Source organism: Poecilia reticulata, linkage group LG21 (assembly GCF_000633615.1).
Source record: "Poecilia reticulata strain Guanapo linkage group LG21, Guppy_female_1.0+MT, whole genome shotgun sequence".
NCBI classification, from domain to species: Eukaryota; Metazoa; Chordata; class Actinopteri; order Cyprinodontiformes; family Poeciliidae; genus Poecilia; species Poecilia reticulata.
Genome location: NC_024351.1, coordinates 23821388 through 23841491, shown reverse-complemented (window position 1 = coordinate 23841491; position 20104 = coordinate 23821388). Strand labels below are relative to the sequence as shown.

At 40.4% G+C, this 20104-nt stretch overlaps 1 protein-coding gene across 4 annotated transcripts in view; it reads left to right on the top strand.

Moving 5' to 3' along the window:
* The window catches only part of bach2b (BTB and CNC homology 1, basic leucine zipper transcription factor 2b), a 96510-nt gene that overhangs the window by 54214 nt on the left and 22192 nt on the right, over positions 1-20104 (top strand). For 3 of the 4 annotated variants that reach the window (XM_008398479.2, XM_008398477.2, XM_008398476.2), the window contains one exon: positions 13176-13430. In XM_008398479.2, the coding sequence (XP_008396701.1) occupies positions 13188-13430 (243 nt within the window). In that variant the 5' untranslated portion in view covers positions 13176-13187. Of the gene's footprint in view, positions 1-1575; positions 1866-13175; positions 13431-20104 lie in introns of those variants that run through there. The other variant, XM_008398480.2, reaches the window with a different exon arrangement.

The following is a 20104-nucleotide window of genomic DNA, read 5'->3' as shown; positions in this document are numbered from 1 at the left end:
TTATTGACTTTCTTTTTTTCATTCACTAGAGACAAAGAAAGCAAAGCAATAATACTTACGCCAGCAGACACTCCTTTGTTCACCTGGAATCAATCCATCCATCCATCCATCCATCCATCCATCCATCCATCCATCCATCCATCCATCCATCCATCCATCCATCCATCCATCCATCCACCCATCCATCCATCCATCCATCCTGCCATCCATCCATCCATCCATCCATCCATCCATCCATCCATCCATCCATCCATCCATCCATCAATCCTCTTACACCTTGTCCCTCGCGGGGTCAGGAGGGGTGCTGGTGCCTATCTCCAGCGAACGTTTGGGCGAGTCAACATGACCCTGGTCAGGTCACCAGTCCATCACAGCCTGTTTGGTATTGTTTACTATTAATACATTTATATAGAGATGCCTTGTGTTTGGGATTCACCAGCTTCACACATTTCTCAAGTTAGATTTCAAAATAAAAGGGAATTTCCCTGGGAGACAAAGCAACTCAGGTGTCAGTATTAGAACCCAATGGAATTTTTTTAATGTATTTCAGAGATAAGAAAACATGAACAACAGCCTGCATGGTCAAACATTTGTTTTATACATGTTATCAATAGCAGGGATCTATTTGCATGTCTGTTTCTGTTCCAGCAGGCAAAGCCTGTAGAGTGAGACACAATGATGGACTCACCATGAGCAACATGACCTCTAACTCCAGTCTTATCAGCAAACTTATATATTCATTCTGCTCACATATACACAAATGATGACATGCACACACACCCACACAGATGCACATGCATGTGTACAGATGTGGCTTTTGAAGGTTTTGACGTGGGCGCTGCTTCTGCGTCAACTTTTTCCTACGGGGAGACTTTCCACTTGTCTTTTTTTCCATGCGGCCTTTGAGAGTAGAAAAGATTTTTACTTTGAATTTTTAACTTTTTAAATAAAATTCTGCCATTCTTATTCTCAAATTGTACAGTAATTACTTTCGACAGGGCAGCATTAATATATCCAAAAATGCCTGAGTTAGAAAGAGATGATTGTTGCTTTAAAAGTTGTGTGCATGACCTGGTCATGTTTGTTTTAAAAGGTCTTCCATTCGTCTGGGTTTGGGGTGCATCATCCCTCAGTAAGGAAGTTTCCTGTTCATGCAAATGTATACTTGTGTTTCTGTTTATTCAGACGGTTGTACAGGAAGAGGTTTCAACAGATTGCTGTGTGTGCAGGTGTGCCATCTCTGCAAAGACATAACTTTTTTTTATTCCAGCAAAATCCAAGAACTTTTGTTCGTTTTGGAAATTAGTGTGCTTGTATAATGATGTAGTATTCGTTTTGAGGCTATTGTAACCAAAATAGGGTAAAGTCATGTTACGCCACAACAAAATGTCTCAAAAGCTGAAAATCAAATTCATAAGTATTGTTGTAAAAATTTATTTTTAAGCTGAAATAAGGACAGTGTGGATCACATGGAGTCCAGCACAGGGCTGAGACACAGCAGCTCCTCAGAGACCCGTCTATAGATAACTCCAGTGTTGCTATCACATGTGCAGTGTGTTACCATATAAGACAGTTATATGACTAACCCTGCACACTGACATACTATGTGGGAAGTCATGATTCATGCAAGCTGCATTTAAACCAGCATAGCCCAAAAATAATCTGGCATGCCATCACACAAACACATACACAACTATCACACACACTCACAATCATACATACTTTAGTTGCTCAGTCATCCTCACCACCCACAGACGCTGATAGGCTTAGATTCCTGCTGGTAGCATGCAGAGAGACATTAGAAAGTTGTCACAGCATAGAGTGGAATAACAAAATGACTGGATCTGTGCTAAGACCTTCCTGAGGTAAAACCATCCAGCTGATAACTCTTCATTGTTGTGTATGTTTTGGGTTTTTTGGGGGGGGAAATGTAAATCTGATGTTAAAGAGTAATAAACTACAGCGTCTGTAAAAGTCAGTGCATTTCACTAGCTTCTGGTCAGTGGAACGAGCTTATCTTCTTCTGACACATGCTGATACTTTTCTCTGTTTCGTGTTATGACATGTTTGCTTTCTTTTTTTAATTTTGTGAACAGCACCAGAGATTTTTTGTAACTTTTCGGTCTCTGTGCTTGGTGCAAAGTGATTGAACCTCAGTTCATGTTGATGACGTGTTGATCTATCTCTTTGATTCAGTGTGGGGTCCAAATCATTCAGGTCCTTTAAACGGTTAGGCTAAGTGCAGACTCATGTGGGGAAGGTCATGGAGGGGAAGTGGCTGTGTGGTTCTCAAGCTGACTGTGATTGGTTAAAGGTTTGTGCAGCACTTTGAATGTGTTCCTGGTTATCCAAACTGACCTCTGAGCATGTAAAGACCATCACCCAGTCGGACTCCTTTAAAGTTGGGAGTTGATTTGGTAGAACATAGGGGTTGCACCAATTAGTCGACTAGTCGACTTGTCGATTCTTTTCTCTGCAATGACTTTTTTTCTGGGCCAGTCGACTAGTCGCAATCACGTGACAAAACAGATTTTTCCAAGGAAATGAAAGAAGGTGAACTAGGTGAGTTCGTCAGAAAGCTCAAATTGTATAAAAATGTAAATAATTGAACAAAGAGAAACTGTAAATTACAGGATAGGCTACCGCAATTGGGGCGTTGCGCGGCGCGGTGGTTACCGCGGCGCCCCGCATATAGAGACTTTAGCCCGCGGTAGTCTGGAGTCCRACTCCCGTCCTCCATTCGCTGGGCCCATCATGCCTCTCTCCCCCCGCTCCGCTCTCTCTGCTCCCTTACAGTCAGATTGCTGTCAAATATTCTAGGGCCGAAAAAATCCTTTAAAAAAAACAAACAAAAAGACTACCGGAGTAATGTGCGACAAGGAGTCATGATGTCAGGCTTTTTCATCCCTCAACTACCCCCAACTGGTCAGCGTCACCTTGCGTATTGAAGCTTCTAACCTGGCAGCTTTTCGCTCTTATAAAGATATGGTTTGACTACGTCTGGAAACTAAGTCCAAGCTTCATCCTGAGGGTCTGATAGAGGCGATCTCTGCCACCGTCTACATGTCGGTTCAGAGAGCCGCTGCTGAGTCAGCAGAGCGTCCTGATGCGCGTCGGGCGGAACAGCAGCAGGAAGCTTCGTTGAATTCAACTGTAACCAAACGGGATCCGTTCATAATAAGTTTGGCTTGTGATGTTCCAAAAGCACCATTGTGGTCAGTGTGATAATTTGACTATCCAGAGATCATCAGTATCAGCCGGTCTTTGGAAAAAAAAAAAAAGTCAGACCCGACTTTGTGCAACGAACTTTTCTCCGCTGCTCACGAAGAATGATGTATTTATTGCTTTTAATTCTGCATAATAGGCTTAGTAAAAGCGGAAGAAGGGGATGGGGAGGTGTCAATATTTGCAGTAAAAATAGCTGGTAAAGCCTCGAAGTAGTTGTGAAGGGTTTTCGCGCTTACGTCACTATGACGTCACCGCGACTAGTCGACATCGACTCGACTATTATCATGATGTAGTCGACCTTAAAAAATATGTAGTCGTTCAACCCCTAGTAGAACATGTGCTCCTCATACTTTGAACTGAAGTTTACGTTGCATGCTTTTATCAAACTTTGGGGTATGTTAGTTGCACTTGGTTTTTCTCTACAAACAGCTAAAGTGGAGTCATTTCTAACACATACTATATAACATTTTATTGTCTTTATTTTTACATTTACTTCTTCATACAGCCTTTATGGCTTTGGCCTAATTGCATCCAACAGATATGAATAATACATTCCAATAAAAGCATGCTCATCCTCAGTGTAATGACAGGGATCTGGAGGGATCCTCACTGTAACACAGTGTTCATGTTCCTCTCTCTTCCTGAATGGGCTCTGATCAGAATGCTGTGAGAGCAAAGCAGCAATTGAGACTAATCATTTTTATTGCAAGGGGCCACAGGGTAATATCTGTTTTATTACCAACCTGCTGTGTAAATGAATCACTGAGAAACAGGTCGAAAATTATGAATTTGATGGAAATATTGTCAAATGTGTAAAACTGATCAACTTATGACTCAAATATACAATACAGAAAATTGAAGGTACTGCAAAGAAAGCCATAAACTTCTGTTTCTACCTCTTTCCTCCCTGCTGAACAGGAATGACTCAACTTGTTCTATTATTGCTCATTACAGTACCACATTATTACAATTATTAGATGGCGCTCACAAATTATGATCATTACAAATATGCCATTCCATTCTACCTAAGATCTCCAGAATGATAGAAGAAGTGTTTGTATGGATTTTCTCTAACATAATTAAATATAAAATAATATATTTCCAGATGCTTGAAGGTTTATCTGTTGCTGGCTGAAGATGGGAAGAGAGTGTCATTATCCACAATAAAACAAGTCCTCTCCTGACGTATGCTGAAAGACCACTCAGAGAAGAAGAAGACATTGCTACATACCCAAAGTACAGTTTGCAAATGAACCAATTGACTGATATATATTACAGGAAGATAGTCTGAAAAGAGATTAAAAAAAGATGCAGAAGAGGGGATAAAGAAATGAAGGCAAGAGAGAAGAAGCAGACACCAAAAGGATAAAAGATGGAACAAATTATAGCAATGAGACTAGTTTAGATTATGTCTGATGCCAGCTCAGCAAAGACAGAGGTCATGTAAATAAATTAACTATTAAAGAATTTGTCTCAAGAAAGTGGTTACTTTGTTGAAAGAGATGCAACCGAAAAGGACGAAAATGAACCAAAAGACAAGAGAGAGCCACAGATGCAGCGATGATGACAAATAAGGCAGCAGATTAGTAAATCTCATTAATAGTAGTTCCCGATTTTATTATATAGAAGAGACTAAACCAAACAGGCAGAGGGACAAGAGAAAGCAACTAAAATGACAACTACAGAAAGGCAGAAGGAGACAACAAGTTAGAGCTGTGTATTAGAGAATATAAGACCTGCTGTCAAGCTCATCAGAGATCCCCTCCCCAAAGTTCCCAAAAAAATATAGCAATGACCCAAAGCACATTGCAAAATTCACAACACAGTAGCTTAAGGACAGCCATGGGTTTAGGAGTGGCCATCACAAAGTCTTGCTCTCAGACCCTGTGCACCAGTTCTGAAACACAGAGAAAACGCTGTGGAAGGATAACCAGAATGTCTGGCAAGTTTATACTGAAGGCGGCAAATACAGGCGACAATGAACAAAGTAATGATGAAAAATCTCTTATTGTTCTGGAATTTATCAAATAGAAAAATGTTGGTAATACTAACTGAACTAAAACAGAGAAAGTACAATTTGATCTAATATCAGACAGAGAGGAATTCCTGGTTGTCCTCTGCTACAGTGTGTGAAAATGTTTGCTGGTCAGGGGTGTTAGCAATATAAGTGATCTGTTAGCCCAAAAACTGTGTTTGTGTTGATGAGGAAGTTTTATCCCCCCCACTGATGTTGTTGTGTTATTTGGTTGTACTGGAACTGCAATTTCGTTGTCTTTCTGACGATGACAATAAAATTTTTCTGATTCTGATATCAGTCTTCATGCACAGCTCTGGACCAGCCTGCAGTAAACCCTGTGGTCGGCTCTGAGTCTTCTCACTTCTCAGCACGAGAATGTCAGTAACTTCAGAAGAGGCCTGACAGCTCCTGGTCAAATAAATTCAAAAAATGCAAAAAATAATGTCAGATATTTGATGCAAACTGTTATTTTCTGAAGTTTATATCTGGACATGTCAGTTGATGCACACCTGTGCACATCTTCTCGTGCAGTTTGTGTCATCACTGAATATTTTCTATGCGGCAACATGTTTAGAGAACTCTATGCATCACAACCACATCTACAGGATAGAAAATGTTTGCATGGATGTCTTGAAAGACAGGTCATTATCCCAGGAAAGCCAGAGAGAAATGTTTTGGTCGGCCAACCAAGAGCACAGTTGTTGCTGATGTAGTTGTTAAAACAGAGATCTGTAGCTGTCAAACTATTCCTACAAGTTGGTCAGAGTTGAACATTAACACAGAGCTTTACTTCCCTAACTGCAGTCTGTGTTTGTGTGCTGCTGTTTGTGTGAGACATCATTGTTAATTTGTTTCCCTGTGGGTAGGAGATTATTTACATGGGCCCTCCTCTGCCGAGTTGTCAGTCGTGTTTATTCCTATGGCTGACTGGACATAATGCTCACCTCACAAGGCTGCTCCTTTGCTACTGTATTTCAAGCTTAGGGTCAGAGGTTCAGGCTGTCTGCTGGTGAGTTTCCCAACTGTTGGAGGGTTTGTTTCCAGACATGTTTATTTAAAATAAATAAAACGTAATTGAGGCTTACACCTTTCAGTTTCATCAACTTTGTGAGAAAAGATCAAAAAGAGCTGCATAGATTTTTATAATGCTAACTTATTGCTCATGTAATATTCTCAGTGCCTTTCTGGCTGATTTAAGCAATAATAAAACTGGGATAGCTGGGTACAAACAACAACTATAAATAGAATTATGTATAATATTGGAGCCTTTAACGTAAGACATAAGATTTTGTATTTGTCATAAAGTTTCCAGAACATAACAAAATTGTCGTGGTATCCTCAGTAATAAATGGATAGATAAATAAAGTCTCAGCTGGGGTTAGTGTGCCTGGTGGTAGTCATTTAAGCCATGGAAATAGTTTCATTTTACAGGGAAGGAGTACGGCTTTTCATTGTTTTTCATTCTGATTCTCATTTTCTTTAAACAAAGATACCTTCTGTCTTAGCGAGCTGACTTCTTGCTTGAAGTATTAACAAACAACAGTTCCCAACTTACAAATATGTACCAAACTCAATACAGATTGTAAATATAGTAATTACAGGTCTTCTTATAGAAACCAGTAAGGATGAACTCTGTCTTATTTTACCAAGAGGATTTCAGATAAATTTCCTCTTTATCAAATGGACATCTTCTCCTGTTGAGTATATGAAATTTGAGTCAGTGAGCATTGCTTTGATTTTTTCAGTTATTCAGTCCTTTAAGCTGCAATATGTAACTTTCATCAAAAAAATGTTTTTTACATACTTGTCAAAACTGTCCCTCTGTTGTGACAGTATAATATGAGACAGGTAATCTGTGAAATAGTGGAGCTCTTCTGCCTTCTGCCTACAGAAATAAACAGCTCGGTCAGAAAAGACCGATCAGACGATCAGACGAAAAGACGATCTTAGTGCTGTCAATCATCTTAATGTGCATGATGCTCATACCATCCCCCTTGTTCTCTGCTACACTACAGTTAGTTCCCCAAACCGGGCTACCATGAATGAAGAAAGTTAGCATGATGGACTAACAGTCATCCTCAACATGCACTTATCTGCATCATGTCTTGCTGACTAAAGTATTCCTCACATTAGACCAGTGCTTCTCAATTCCGGTCCTCACGCAACCCCTGCTCTGCATGTTTTAGATGTGCCTCTATTCCAGAAGAGCTKATTCAAATGATTGCATGATCAGCAAGTACTGCATAAGCCTGTTAATTACCAAAATATTCAATCCAGGTGTCTGGCAGAAGGGAAACACCTAAAACATGCAGGAAAGGGGGGCCTGAGGACCAAAATTGAGAAACCCTGCATTAGACAGACACTGGGTTCTGTGCTCTGTTTGTCTCAACACCTTAACACCTCTCAAGTTTGTACTTTATCACTACGTCACACACATTACACGGTCCGGTCTTAGTCTTTTAAGATAGTCGTTGCAATTTTGAGATAGGTCAGACATGAATTAACTTCAACCTCCGTTCTGCACCAGCTCTTTTTAGCAGATCGTTGAGGCATAAAGAACACATGTAAATCACAGATTGAAAGTATGATCTGAAAGGGGATTATGACTCATGTGCTCACTCAGGGAGTGCAAATAAAGTTTACGTTATCTACCATCTTGTTTTTTACGTTAATTTCTTCCCGACCAGAAGTAGGGTGTTTGAATTAGAAGACTTAATGATGATGTTACTTTCGGTGATCGCATCTAACCTGCACATGCACCCCCCCTACACACACACAGACAAACCCAAACCAAACCAACTTTATTTATAAAGCACTTTAAAACAACCACAGCTGATACAAAGTGCTGTACATTAAAACACAACATAATAAAAAAAAATAAAAACTTACAGTTTAAAAACAAAAACACACAATTTAAAACTAGATCCCACTGGTGTTAAAAGCCAAGTAAAATACATGAGTTTTAAGACGAACTTTAAAAGTGGACAGTGAAGGGGCCTCTCTGACCTGCAAAGGCAAGTCGTCCCATAACTTTGGGCCAATGACAGAGAAGCTCTGTCCCCTCTCAGCTTCCTTCTGGATCTCTGTACCTCCAAGAGCAGCTGATCTGCTGACCTGAGAGACTGATAAGGTACGTAGGGGTGAATAAGCTCAGAGAGGTAACCGGGGCAAGATTATGTAGTGATTTAAAAACAAACATAAGAATTTTAAAATGAATCCTAAAATATACAGGCAGCCAGTGAAGTGAGGCCAGGACAGGGGTCACATGTTCCCTCTTTCGAGTTCCTGTCAGAAGTTGTGCAGCAGCATTCTGTACTAGCTGCAGACATGAGAGCAGCGACTGACTGACTCCCAGATAAAATGCGTTACAGTAATCCAATCGAGTTGAAATAAAAGCATGGATCACTGTTTCAAAATGCTGCCTGGAAAGAAAAGATTTCACTGACGCCAATCGCCTTAAATRATMAAAGCTGGACTTAACCACGGCTCTGATTTGGCTGTCCAATTTAAAATCACTGTCCACCTTAAAACCAAGATCTGTAATAACAGGTTTAAAATGTACCTCCAASGGTCCCAGGTCAACAGAGGAGGACTCACAGGAGCCACTGGGTCCAAACACCATCACCKYTGTTTTGTTTTCATTAAAATTTAAAAAGTTCAGGGCCAACCAAGCTTTAATATCAGCAAGACATGCCAGGAGATGTTTGATAGAATGTACATCCTTCTGCTTCAGGGACAAATAAATCTGACAGTCATCAGCATAACATCCATCCATCCATTTTCTTACACCCTTGTCCCTCAGTGGGATCGGGAGGGTTGCTGGTGCCTATCTCCATTTAGTGTACCGGGCAAGAGGCGGGGTACACCTTGGACGGGTCGCCAGTCTGTGAATGTGATGTGTGGGTCCTGTACGCACAGGACCCACACATGCACAGGGAGAACATGCAAACTCCATGCAGAAAGACCGGGGCTGAGAATCAAACCCAGAACCTTCTTGCTGCAAGGCAACAGCTCTCATCAGCATAACAATGAAATGAAATCCCATGTTTCCCAAGGATAGAACCCAGAGGCAGTAAATGAAGAGAGAAAAGCAGAGGGCCCAGAATTGAGCCCTGCGGGACACCATAAGGCATTGAARCAGCAGATGATTCAGAGTCACTAATTTTCACTGAAATTGTTCTGTCCTCCAGGTAGGACCTGAACCATTTAAGAATAGTGTCATCAATACCTACAACGTGGTGTAATCGCGATATTAAAATGTCGTGATCTACTGTATCAAAGGCAGCAGTTAGGTTAAGTAAAATCAGAACAACATGGTTACCAGAATCACATGCAAGAAGGATGTCATTWAAAACTCTTATTAAAGCAGATTCTGTGCTATGAAGAGTTTTAAAACCTGACTGAAAAACCTCCAGAATGCCATTGTCATCTAAAAACTGTGTCAGYTGACAGTACACAATTTTTTCTAAAACCTTAGAAAGAAAAGGCAGCTTAGAATTAGGCCGATAATTAGCCAGAACAGTATGATCAAGGCCAGGTTTTTTAAGCAGTGGCTGTACTACTGCATGTTTAAAACTAGCGGGGACCACACCTGAGGACAGACTGCTATTTATAATTGCAGGAACAGACTGCCCTATGCTAGATAAAATATCTTTAAAGAATCGTGGAGGGACAGGATCACGGGGGGAGCCTGATGGCTTAATGTGGCCAACCACGTCCTCTAAAAGTGAGACAGTCACAGGCTCAAACTGATTGAAAGCAGGAGAGCAAGGGACTGAAACAGAGGGGTCAGAGTCAGGAGCTGTGATAAGAGCCCTGGTACTACCAACCTTTTCAATAAAGAAACGCAGAAAATTAGCACATATGTCAGGAGAAGCTTCCAAACAGGCATTCTGTGAAATATTAAGCACAAAGTCAATGGTGTAAAATAAAACACATGAGTTATGGCTGTTTGAGAGAATGATATTTGCCAAATATTCTCTTTTAGCCTCTTTAACCGTGGTCTGGTAGAGACGCCAACAGTCTTTTCAAATCTGAAAAGTAACCTGCAGTTTATCCTTTTTCCTCCTTCGTTCAGCACAGCGACATTCCTTCCTTGCAGCACGAGTTCTATCATTAAACCAWGKCTCAGGTTTAATCCTTGGCTGCCTGGTTTTTAATGGAGCAACCGAATCCAGGATGGTTTGACAGGAAGAACAGAACCAGGACCAGAGCTCTTCTGTATCAGAGTGGAGGAAGTCAGATGATCCACAGAGCTGAAGGAAAGCAGTAGAGAACTGAGTGGCAGTGAAAGGGTTAATAATCCGACAGCAGCTCGAGTTTTGACTGCAGTAGGTGTCAAACTAACAGTGAATAAAACAGGCAGGTGATCCGAGAACACAGAGTCACAGATTTCCAGGTTAGTCACAGGCAGACCGCAGGAAATAACCAGGTCCAGTGTGTGTCCGTGCTCATGTGTAGGACCGGATACGGCCTGTACCAGGTTAAAAGAGTCCAGAAGGCTATTTTAACTTATCTTTTGGCTTATCAGGACAGCACACGTGTATATTGAAGTCTCCAACAATAAGAACATGTTCATAGTTAGTTATAATCCCAGATAAGAAGTCAGAGAAGTCTCTTATAAAATCCTTATTATATTTGGGGGGCCGGTAGACGACAGCACAGAAAACTGGGTTTACGTGTCTCATTTCAAATGACGTAAACTCAAAGCTGGGGAATGATGTCTGTAGAAAACACTGCTTACATTTGTAGTCCTGTTTGTAAACAGTCGCTSTGCCTCCCCCTCTCCYTGAAGCCCGTGGTGAATTAAAATAARMACARTCCGCYGGTAAAAGCTCAGATARAGCACTGGACTCACCAACACTCAGCCASGTCTCAGTCACACACAGAAAATCCAGGTTTTSGTRACTAAAAAAGTCCCGAAGAATAAAAGTTTTATTCGCAAGCGACCTGGCGTTTACCAGGCCAATCCTGACAGGAGCTGGATCATGGGCTTCGACAGGTCGGACGGCAGTGAAAAGGGGCTTGAATGCCGACCACTGGCACCACGCAGACATCAACGGGATCCAAGAAACGCCGAGGCACCCGAGAGGCCAGAAACGATCCATGCGACGATAGGGTAAAAGGAGAACAGTGCATCAGGTAAAACTTCAGCTTCACCAGCCGGCCGCTGCCGCTTTGTCTACCGCGACAACGATGACGTCTCCTCCGTGAAAGCAGCGCAGGAACGAAGCGGAGGCAAGGATTGTTGGCCAGCAACATCAAATAAATCCATGTCCTGGACCAAAGGTTGGAGGTCCAATAGTGTGTTGCGATCATACACCAGCAGAGACTCAGTACCGTAGATGACACAGGTCAAAAACAGTATAAACATAATCAAATGAGAGAATGACAGACGAGCAGCAGCACACACCGGCGCCATCTTGGAACGTCTCAGCGTAAAAGAGGCCATTCTTCTCACACACACGTCTAAGGGCTGTTCAGGGAAAATCTAATTGTGAACATTGTGTAGAACTAGGCCAAAAGGACAAAGTCACCTCATGTTAAAATCTTCATTCTGATTCACTTCACTCGTGTTCCTGTGACAGCCTGCTTGTTACACTGACCTGGCTGCATTATTTTCCTCTCTCATTTTAAGACCTGCCCTAATCACACCTAGTCTCCCCAAGGACTTACTCAAGCTGGTTTCTTTCCTGTTGTCATCTTTACAAACAGGATGGCATAGATGCTTTATGCCATCCAAACGGGGTGATTGCAACAACGGCCACCACCATTCTGACATACATGCAGCCGTGATTGAAATAAATCTGATGCTGTTTAACCCCTTGTCTTTTGCTTGTCACATCACTGTAAGTCGCTGGGCGGCTGCAATCTTTGTGGGCCTGATAWAAATCCAAACAAAATAAAAATACGTCTGTTCCTGTGCTCCAGCTGCTTCAACGTGTCAAACCGGAAGTCCTGGAATCCTGTGACGTCACCGAGTCAAAAGTTGCTCATGATAAAAGAAAAAACTGATACCTGGTTCTGCCTCTGAGAGACTTTCATCACATGAACTCTCTTGCTGTGGGGCAAATTTTGTGCAGAAGCTTTTACCTGCCTGTGGACTTTGGGGAAGAATACGAGGAAAAATGAACTTGTGTTAATTTATCCACGGACATGAAAATGCAAGGTCTTTTGTGTACAAAATTGGTTTTGTCATTCCTTGTATTAAAAGGTCTACAAATTGTAGTGTTTGGTCTTTGTTTTATATATAAACTAACTCAATTAAATCCAACTTGTCAGGAGGGATGCCTGGATGTTACCACTTAAAGAAATAAACTAGACAATTTTGTAAATCATCACATAGTCCTAGTCAGTAAATCATAGTACTCCCCTGTTCTTCGCTAAGGTATCCTTAGTGACTGTGTTCAGAGGAAGTCCTCAAACTGACAGAACCACACAGTGGGAAAGCAGAGGAGCAAAAAACCCAAATACAGTGTGGTTTGTGTCAGCAAATGTAGCCGTCAAAAGATTTTCTACCTTGTAAACAGAAGCCCTCAGAGCAGACAGATACCAACATGATCTCATATAAAGGTCAGAGGACGTTGTGTTTGTGTAAGTGTGTGTTTAGTGTGTGTTTTAGAAAAGATGGAGCTCTTCTTTCCAGGGAGAGGAGAGCAGAGAAATGTTTGGAGGGAAAACAGTTGAACTGTCTCATCGCTTGAAGTAAATATGGAATCACATTCCACAAATATGGACGTATTAAGCTCACAGATAACAAACAAACCTGTTTCCATTTCAGTTTCAACTTTTGCACATAGGAACTTTATTAAACAGGCTGAATGATGAAGCTGGCTGCTGTAGACTGCCATTACTCTTGTCAGTCCCATGGCATGCACTCACTGGACTTGATTGTAAGCTGACTCCACCTATGTTGTGCTTCTATTTGTAGGGTGTGAGCGGCATGTCCGTGGATGAGAAGACTGAAGACCCCATGTATGTGTATGAGTCGACGGTTCATTGTACCAATATCCTCCTCTGCCTTAATGACCAGCGGAAGCAGGATATCCTGTGTGATGTGACTGTCTTGGTGGAGGGGAAGGAGTTCCGAGGGCACCGGGCCGTGCTGGCTGCCTGTAGCGAGTATTTTCTCCAGGCGCTGGTTGGCCAAGCAGAGAATGCCTTGGTGGTTAGCCTTCCAGAAGAGGTAGGTCTTATAAACACACTGCTACACTTGTTCTCGTGCTTGCTTAGAACCAGTTCTTTCTGTTTCTACTGCCACAAACTCTTGTTCTGGTCACTGATAAACTGTTTCTTTCTTAGCACTAACTCAGTGTGGAGAAAATGTTTTTTTAGGAGTTGGAGGTAGAATATGGAGACCAAACTATTAAAATCTAAGCGATATATTTAAATCTCCAGAGTTATTGTTTTTATTTGCTAAAACACAGAACCTTCAACATTAAATAAAAGTCTAATGTTGGAATAACAAGCTCATTGTTCCTACCATCTTGATGTGTGACCTTCACACAACCTTTCAGAGTTTAAGGAAGTTAGTGCACCATTAAAAGAGGAGCTCATAGCTCATATTTTCTAAATCCATTAGCATTAGAGTTTTCTTGATCTGCTTTCTTCATGGTTTAAAAAAAGCATTTGCTTAATTTGTTTGAGGAAATGAGTTTGCATCATTTTTTAAGTGAGGCAAACTAATTGGATTTTACAGCATTGCAGGGACAGATAGAAGACTTCTTGGAGTTTGGTCCATACTAAAATGTGAATCTTCAAGACACTCAGAGCTAGTGCTAATTACAAGTAAATGCAATAACAAAAAGGCTAACTAGCAGCATTTGGTGTTTATGGAAGGTGTTCTTAACAAAGTAACGGGCACAAAAATGAAGGAACAACATGACAATGACACAGTATATGGGTGGGTGGAGTATGATTGAATCATATTATTGTTCTGAGAACAGATGGCAGGAAAAATCTGTTTTAATTAGATCTGTCATCCATTGTAGAATAAAGATAAAAGTGTGACATAAAGGAACATTATTTAGTCTGTAGTAGTTTGATTGCCAATTAGCATGTGCATCACACCAACCAGCGCCAGTGACATGTAGCACTCAGCAGCAGGTTGAACAGCACCTCACCTCCATGTCACTTTGTACTGATCAGAGTCAGGAGTTTTCCAGAGTCCAAAACTCCTGTTCACATTTTCTTCAGTTATTTTTGTGTATTTTAGTACACAATGAYAAAATGATTTATGATGCTTCCTGAAACCCTGACTGAATCCATGTGAAGGAAAGACCTGATTCACCACCAGAGACCAAAGCAAATACTGGTCACACTGGAATAATTACATGATAAAGGCACATCTTGACATATTGATGTCACACACACACACACACACACACACACGCACCCCCCACGCACACACACACGTTTCTAAAGATGCTGCTGTGAAAACTGGGCCACATCCCACATGTACAGTGAAGCTGTGGATCCTCAGTGGGACCTGAATGCATTAATAAAGTAATACTTGTCACATGTTTTTTGTTTTGTTTTGTTTTTTTACAGAAAGATCACTTGAATCAAATTGTCATCTTATATAAAATGAATATGTATTTTCTTCCTAACTCAGATAATTACTGCATGGCAGAACTTTCAGTCCCTTCTGGCTGCTGGTATTAATAAAGTGTGAGCTGCTGTGTGTTTAGGTGTGACATGGACATGTTGAAGTAAATGTTCAATGAAGGTGTCTTTAATGTTGTGGGGATAGTTACTGCTGTAATAAATCACATTCGTTTAGTCCTTATGATTTGACAGTTTCACATTTTATTGAAATTGCTGCATAATCCAAAATGAAAACCCAGGATGCAGAGAGTTAGTGTAGTGAGAATTAGTGCTATATCTTTAGGATAATTTTCCTACTGTAAAGTACATCTCCCAAAGTTTGGAGGAATTCGACTTTTTTCAACAATCTCACACTCTACCATAAAGCCAGAATACTAGGCTACAAAACTAACAGCCGTCTGGTCCACAAACTGTCCCTCCTTAGCTGCTCCTCCAGATGAACCATGAGCATCTTGGCTGCTTCCCTGATTAGTGCTCTCCTGTCACTAATCAGGAGAGCACACCTGATTATAAACTACCAGGCCATGGATAACCATGGCCTGGTAGTTTGGATAACCATGGCCTGGTAGTTTGGATAACCATGGCCTGGTAGTTTGGATAACCATGGCCTGGTAGTTTATAGTTGTGCCATTTTCTTTCTCTTTGCAGATGATGGATGGAACAGAGTTCTGAGAGATGCTTGAAGCATTGGCTATTGTTTTATATTGCTCGCTATCCTAATAACACTGCTGATAATATTTCTATAATGTTTATATTTATATTTTATATTTATTTTTAGTTATAGAAATAGCCATAATATCCCTTTCATGCATAGCGGTCACTGCAGTGGACAGCTAACTAAAAGCCATTTTCTTGTGTTTCTTGTGGATTTTTGTGTTATAAAAGCACTGAAGTGGACACTAGTGCATCATAAAAAACACTATCAACTACACTAAAAAAGTGTATTTGGGCTGCAGTTCATCTTACGGACTAATTTACATTAATTTCACTTAATTCTTTTGCTTTTGCTATGACAACATACTTTTTTGTGTTCATTTAACTCAAAACTTACAAATCTTTAACCTAAAGGAACTTTTCACTTTGACTTTACTTAAAACAATTGAGTTCAATGCCAGTTTTGTATCCTACGTCTGACCAACTCAATTTATTATAATCATCCAACTCAATTCCTTAAGTCCTTGCATCTCAGTTTGCTAGGTTTTTATAACTTAATTCATAAGGGGGTTTAACATGACAAATTTAAGTCACTCTTACTCAAATCATTTATTTTCTTCTAAAAAAAACGTTTAAAATATCTTTGACTTAATTCTACAGGAAGTCAACTCAAACTTTTAAGTAGTTCCAAGCTAAATATTTTGGGCTACAAACTTCTTAGTTTGCAGCCGAAAAAAGTTACAAATCTTTTCCTTAAAGGACTTTACTTGAAAGAATTAAGTTCAATACCATATTTGTATCCCACGTCTGACACCATGACTCAAGCTTACCAGGGACAGATTCTGTACCAACCAGGGTGCTGTGGTGGAGCAGGGGAAGAGCACAATCCACATAAGGAGGACTTAGTCCTTGACGCAGCCTTCGCAGGTTTGATGCCCAACCTGATGACCTTAGCTGCTATATCTTCCTTCCTTTCTGTCATTAACCCCTTTCCTGAATAACTATGCTCAAATAAAGGCTGCCTCGGCTAAAAAAAAACCCTTGAAAAAAGAGATCCTTTATTAATTTACTTTTTTATTTGAAGAAACTTAAATGATTTGAGTAAGACTGACATAGATCTGTCATCTTAAACATACTTAAAAAATTGTTTAAAAAATAAATTGAGTTGGATGATTATAATATATTGAATTGGTTAAACTTAATAAATTAAGTTGGATAAACTTAATTGAATTGATTATTACCAATCGAAGAAATTAAATTAAGTTGGTTCAACTAATTTATTTTTAGAGTGTACTGTCCATCCACTGCAAGTGCAAGAACACTTTTGTTAAATCCAATATGGCAGACAGTCGAAAAAGCAACTCATAAATATCCAGTTCCTCCTTCTACTGTACTCTTGCAGGTAAAAAAATATTGTGAAATCAAGTAACACCTGAAGACTAATGATACTCCTGTGTTTTCCAAATAACTTTGTATTTGGAGAAATTTACAAATGGTCATCTAGAAAAAAAATCAGAATTCTTTTTTTTGCAAAATTTTTCCCCACAATTTTTTATGATTTAAAAGATCATAATTAATGTGTGAAAGGGATATTTACTTATGTCACTTTGCTGAATTTGCTTACCATTAAAATTGTCTGACACTGTTGTTTAAACAAAGAGCCAGACAGACAGACAGACAGATTAATTTCACTCAGACTGTTTTCAAGCCTTTATTTACACCATCTACTGATGGTTGTTTTTAATGTCTCATGTCTGACCATGCTTTCCGGTCAGTGGCTTCAGTCTGCTGACGAATCCCTGCCTCCAGCCTGAACTCTGTCTTCTCCATGATGCTGGGGGAGGGTCTTTTCTGCTCAGAACTGCATCTTTCAGCCTTGCTAATTGTGCTGAAGCAGCACTTGACTGACACTCACATGTCTGACTGCACAGTATCTGCAGGCCTGCCACCTATGGGTATCCACTAGTGTTCATCAGCTCCTTGTCTCTGGCTGGGAGGAAGGGAGACATTAGGTCAGATGAAACAAAGAACACTCCTCCACTAGTTCTGTCCATGTTGCCATCACTCCCCCTCTTGTGGCCTGTAAGCCCCTGAAGTTGCAGGGGTTAGCACAGCTGGTGACATCATCTCTCTCTAATGTGATTGCAGGTTTGCACAGTGGCAGCCAGTTGTTTCAGAGGGCTTTGTTGGTTATCACATCATGGTGACAAAATAATCCTGTTTTCACTCTGTGGCATTGTTGGAAGGTGACAGAGGGAAGCACGCTGCTTACCTCATATTTGCATAATTTCATCTGAGATTCAGCAGATCTGGAGTCATGACAATCAGCAATTCATTAATCAGAACTAATGAGAGGAATCATAATGAGAGGCCTCCACTGGAGAAACATGATYGTGTTGTATTCAGAGAAGATGTAAAAGAAATATGCACTTTGCTGATCATTTTATTGTTCTTTGTGAGAACTTTCTGGAACTTACTTTGAGATGGAACTTAATGGGCTGCCATAAGAAAAGAAATGAGTGGGACTGTGATCCAGCAACCAGACCTCAGATGTTCCAGAATTCCTACAAAAAACCAGATGGGTTTCATAGGTGTGCCACTGGGTCATCTGTCTCTTTAAAATGAGTCTAAAAATACACATTTAACTGTCTCACTGTCCTTCAAATCTAACTGTAGATGTAGTTCGTCTGCTATAAAATGGAATGCTGAACATATTTGTTTTGTCATTTTGTTTTAAGTTGTATATAAAAATTCATACACTCATGTTAACATTYCAGGTTTTGTGATGGTAAAAAAGTATGACAAAGATAAATCATGTCATAACTTTAACTTTTCAACTGAAAACCAAACACATGTGTTAGAGGGAAAATGGCCTTAAACTAACACCTTTATAAACACCTTTTGATTCCATTCCAGCTGTTAGTTTTCTTGACTGGACACTAACCATCAATAACAGAGAATCTGCATAAACATAAATATAACTCAGCTGTCCTATTAGGACTCTCTCACCCTTTCTAGTTTGCATCCTTCAACTCTAGCCATAGTTTTCAGAGGTGCCTCAAATGATCAGAAGGATCTTATTGTACAAAGGTGTCAGTAAGAAGAATCCAAAACATATGCAGAACTCCTACAGACAGTCTTTAAAAATGTTAGAAATGTCCGCAGAGAGTCCGACAGAAACACTGCAGGACTCACGGATGTTTTGTGAGTTCCCAAAAATTTCAAACTCAATGCAAGAAAAATACTTGTTGGACATACTTGATGGATATAAAGGAATAGCATTATTTTAATAAAAGTTCAGAAAAATACAGAAATTACAGTATGACTATATTTTCTTTGCCTCATTCAGGCCAAAACCAACAAGTAAACCTTTTAAACACAAAATTATAATTTAAATGTATCACTTTCCTGGAAAGCAAAACTATAGATAACACTTAGATGTGTTATCTGTTATCTGTGTTGTTTATTTATATTTCTATATGGCTGCTGATAGACGGCTAAGGATTTTTAAAGAAAATGTGTGTTGATTTCTGGATGAGTTGGTGCCAATTTAACAGATGGAAGCCGTGGGAGAAAAGAACCAGGATGGACTGGAATAAAAGGATTTCATTATCAAACATCTGCAACAAGCATTTATAGTCAAATTGTTGGAATAATCATATAGTTAGATTGATACATTTTGTCAAAACATTGAAATTAAAATCCTTCTTCATTTCCTAACCATATTTTCTGCTGGGTTCTACAAAAACACTGTTATGATCCACTGTAACGTTAAATATATTTGTAGCAGTTAAGCATGTTCCAAAACGCTCTGGGGAATTGTGTTCCATTTTCAGCTGGTTTAAATAAATCCCAAGGTTTCCCCCAGTGTATTATAGGCCTGGCGGCCCGCCATGCTTTACTAGCGCCACCGCCAGACTAAGCCTTTCTTGATTTTTCTTTTCTTACTGTTTTAGGGGGGAGGGAGGGAAATCGCCTTTTTTTAAAAAGCCGGATTGCGAACGTTTCTGTTACTCAGCGTTTCACTACCGGAGCAGATTTATTCCTAAAAGATATGGTTATAGAAGATGTGTTTATAGTTTATGCATTTAAAGCCGGCAGCGTGCTGACCAATCACCTCGCGACCAATCACCTCGCGCGCTGCCGTAGCTGGATTAAGTTTACCTCAGCGCGGATCGCGCGTGCCTCCTTTCACTCGAAATGGACGCAGGCTGAACTGTATGGATATTTACACCAGCTCCCTGTGAGGAATTGTGATCACTTATGAGGAGTTATTGAGTTTAAACCCACCGCATTAGCTCAGGTTGCGCTGCTTTACGTGAACCGCAGGAATAACTTGTAGTCGCGCTTTCAGTGGTGTTTTGAGTGAGCGGTGAGAATGATGTATATTTGTGAACAAACATTATGCAGCGTTTACCTCTCAACACGCTGCCCAGCGTTTGGCCCGTCTTGCCTGTAAAGTTTAGGTCTGTGTTCGCGGTTGGTCGGTGCGTTAGTGGTTAACGACCCAGCGATAACCTCATCGTGCAGGTTTAACCCGGTGAGGAGCTTTCGCGCTCTCCTAGCAGTCACGCATCACGCTGATTTTATATTATTATA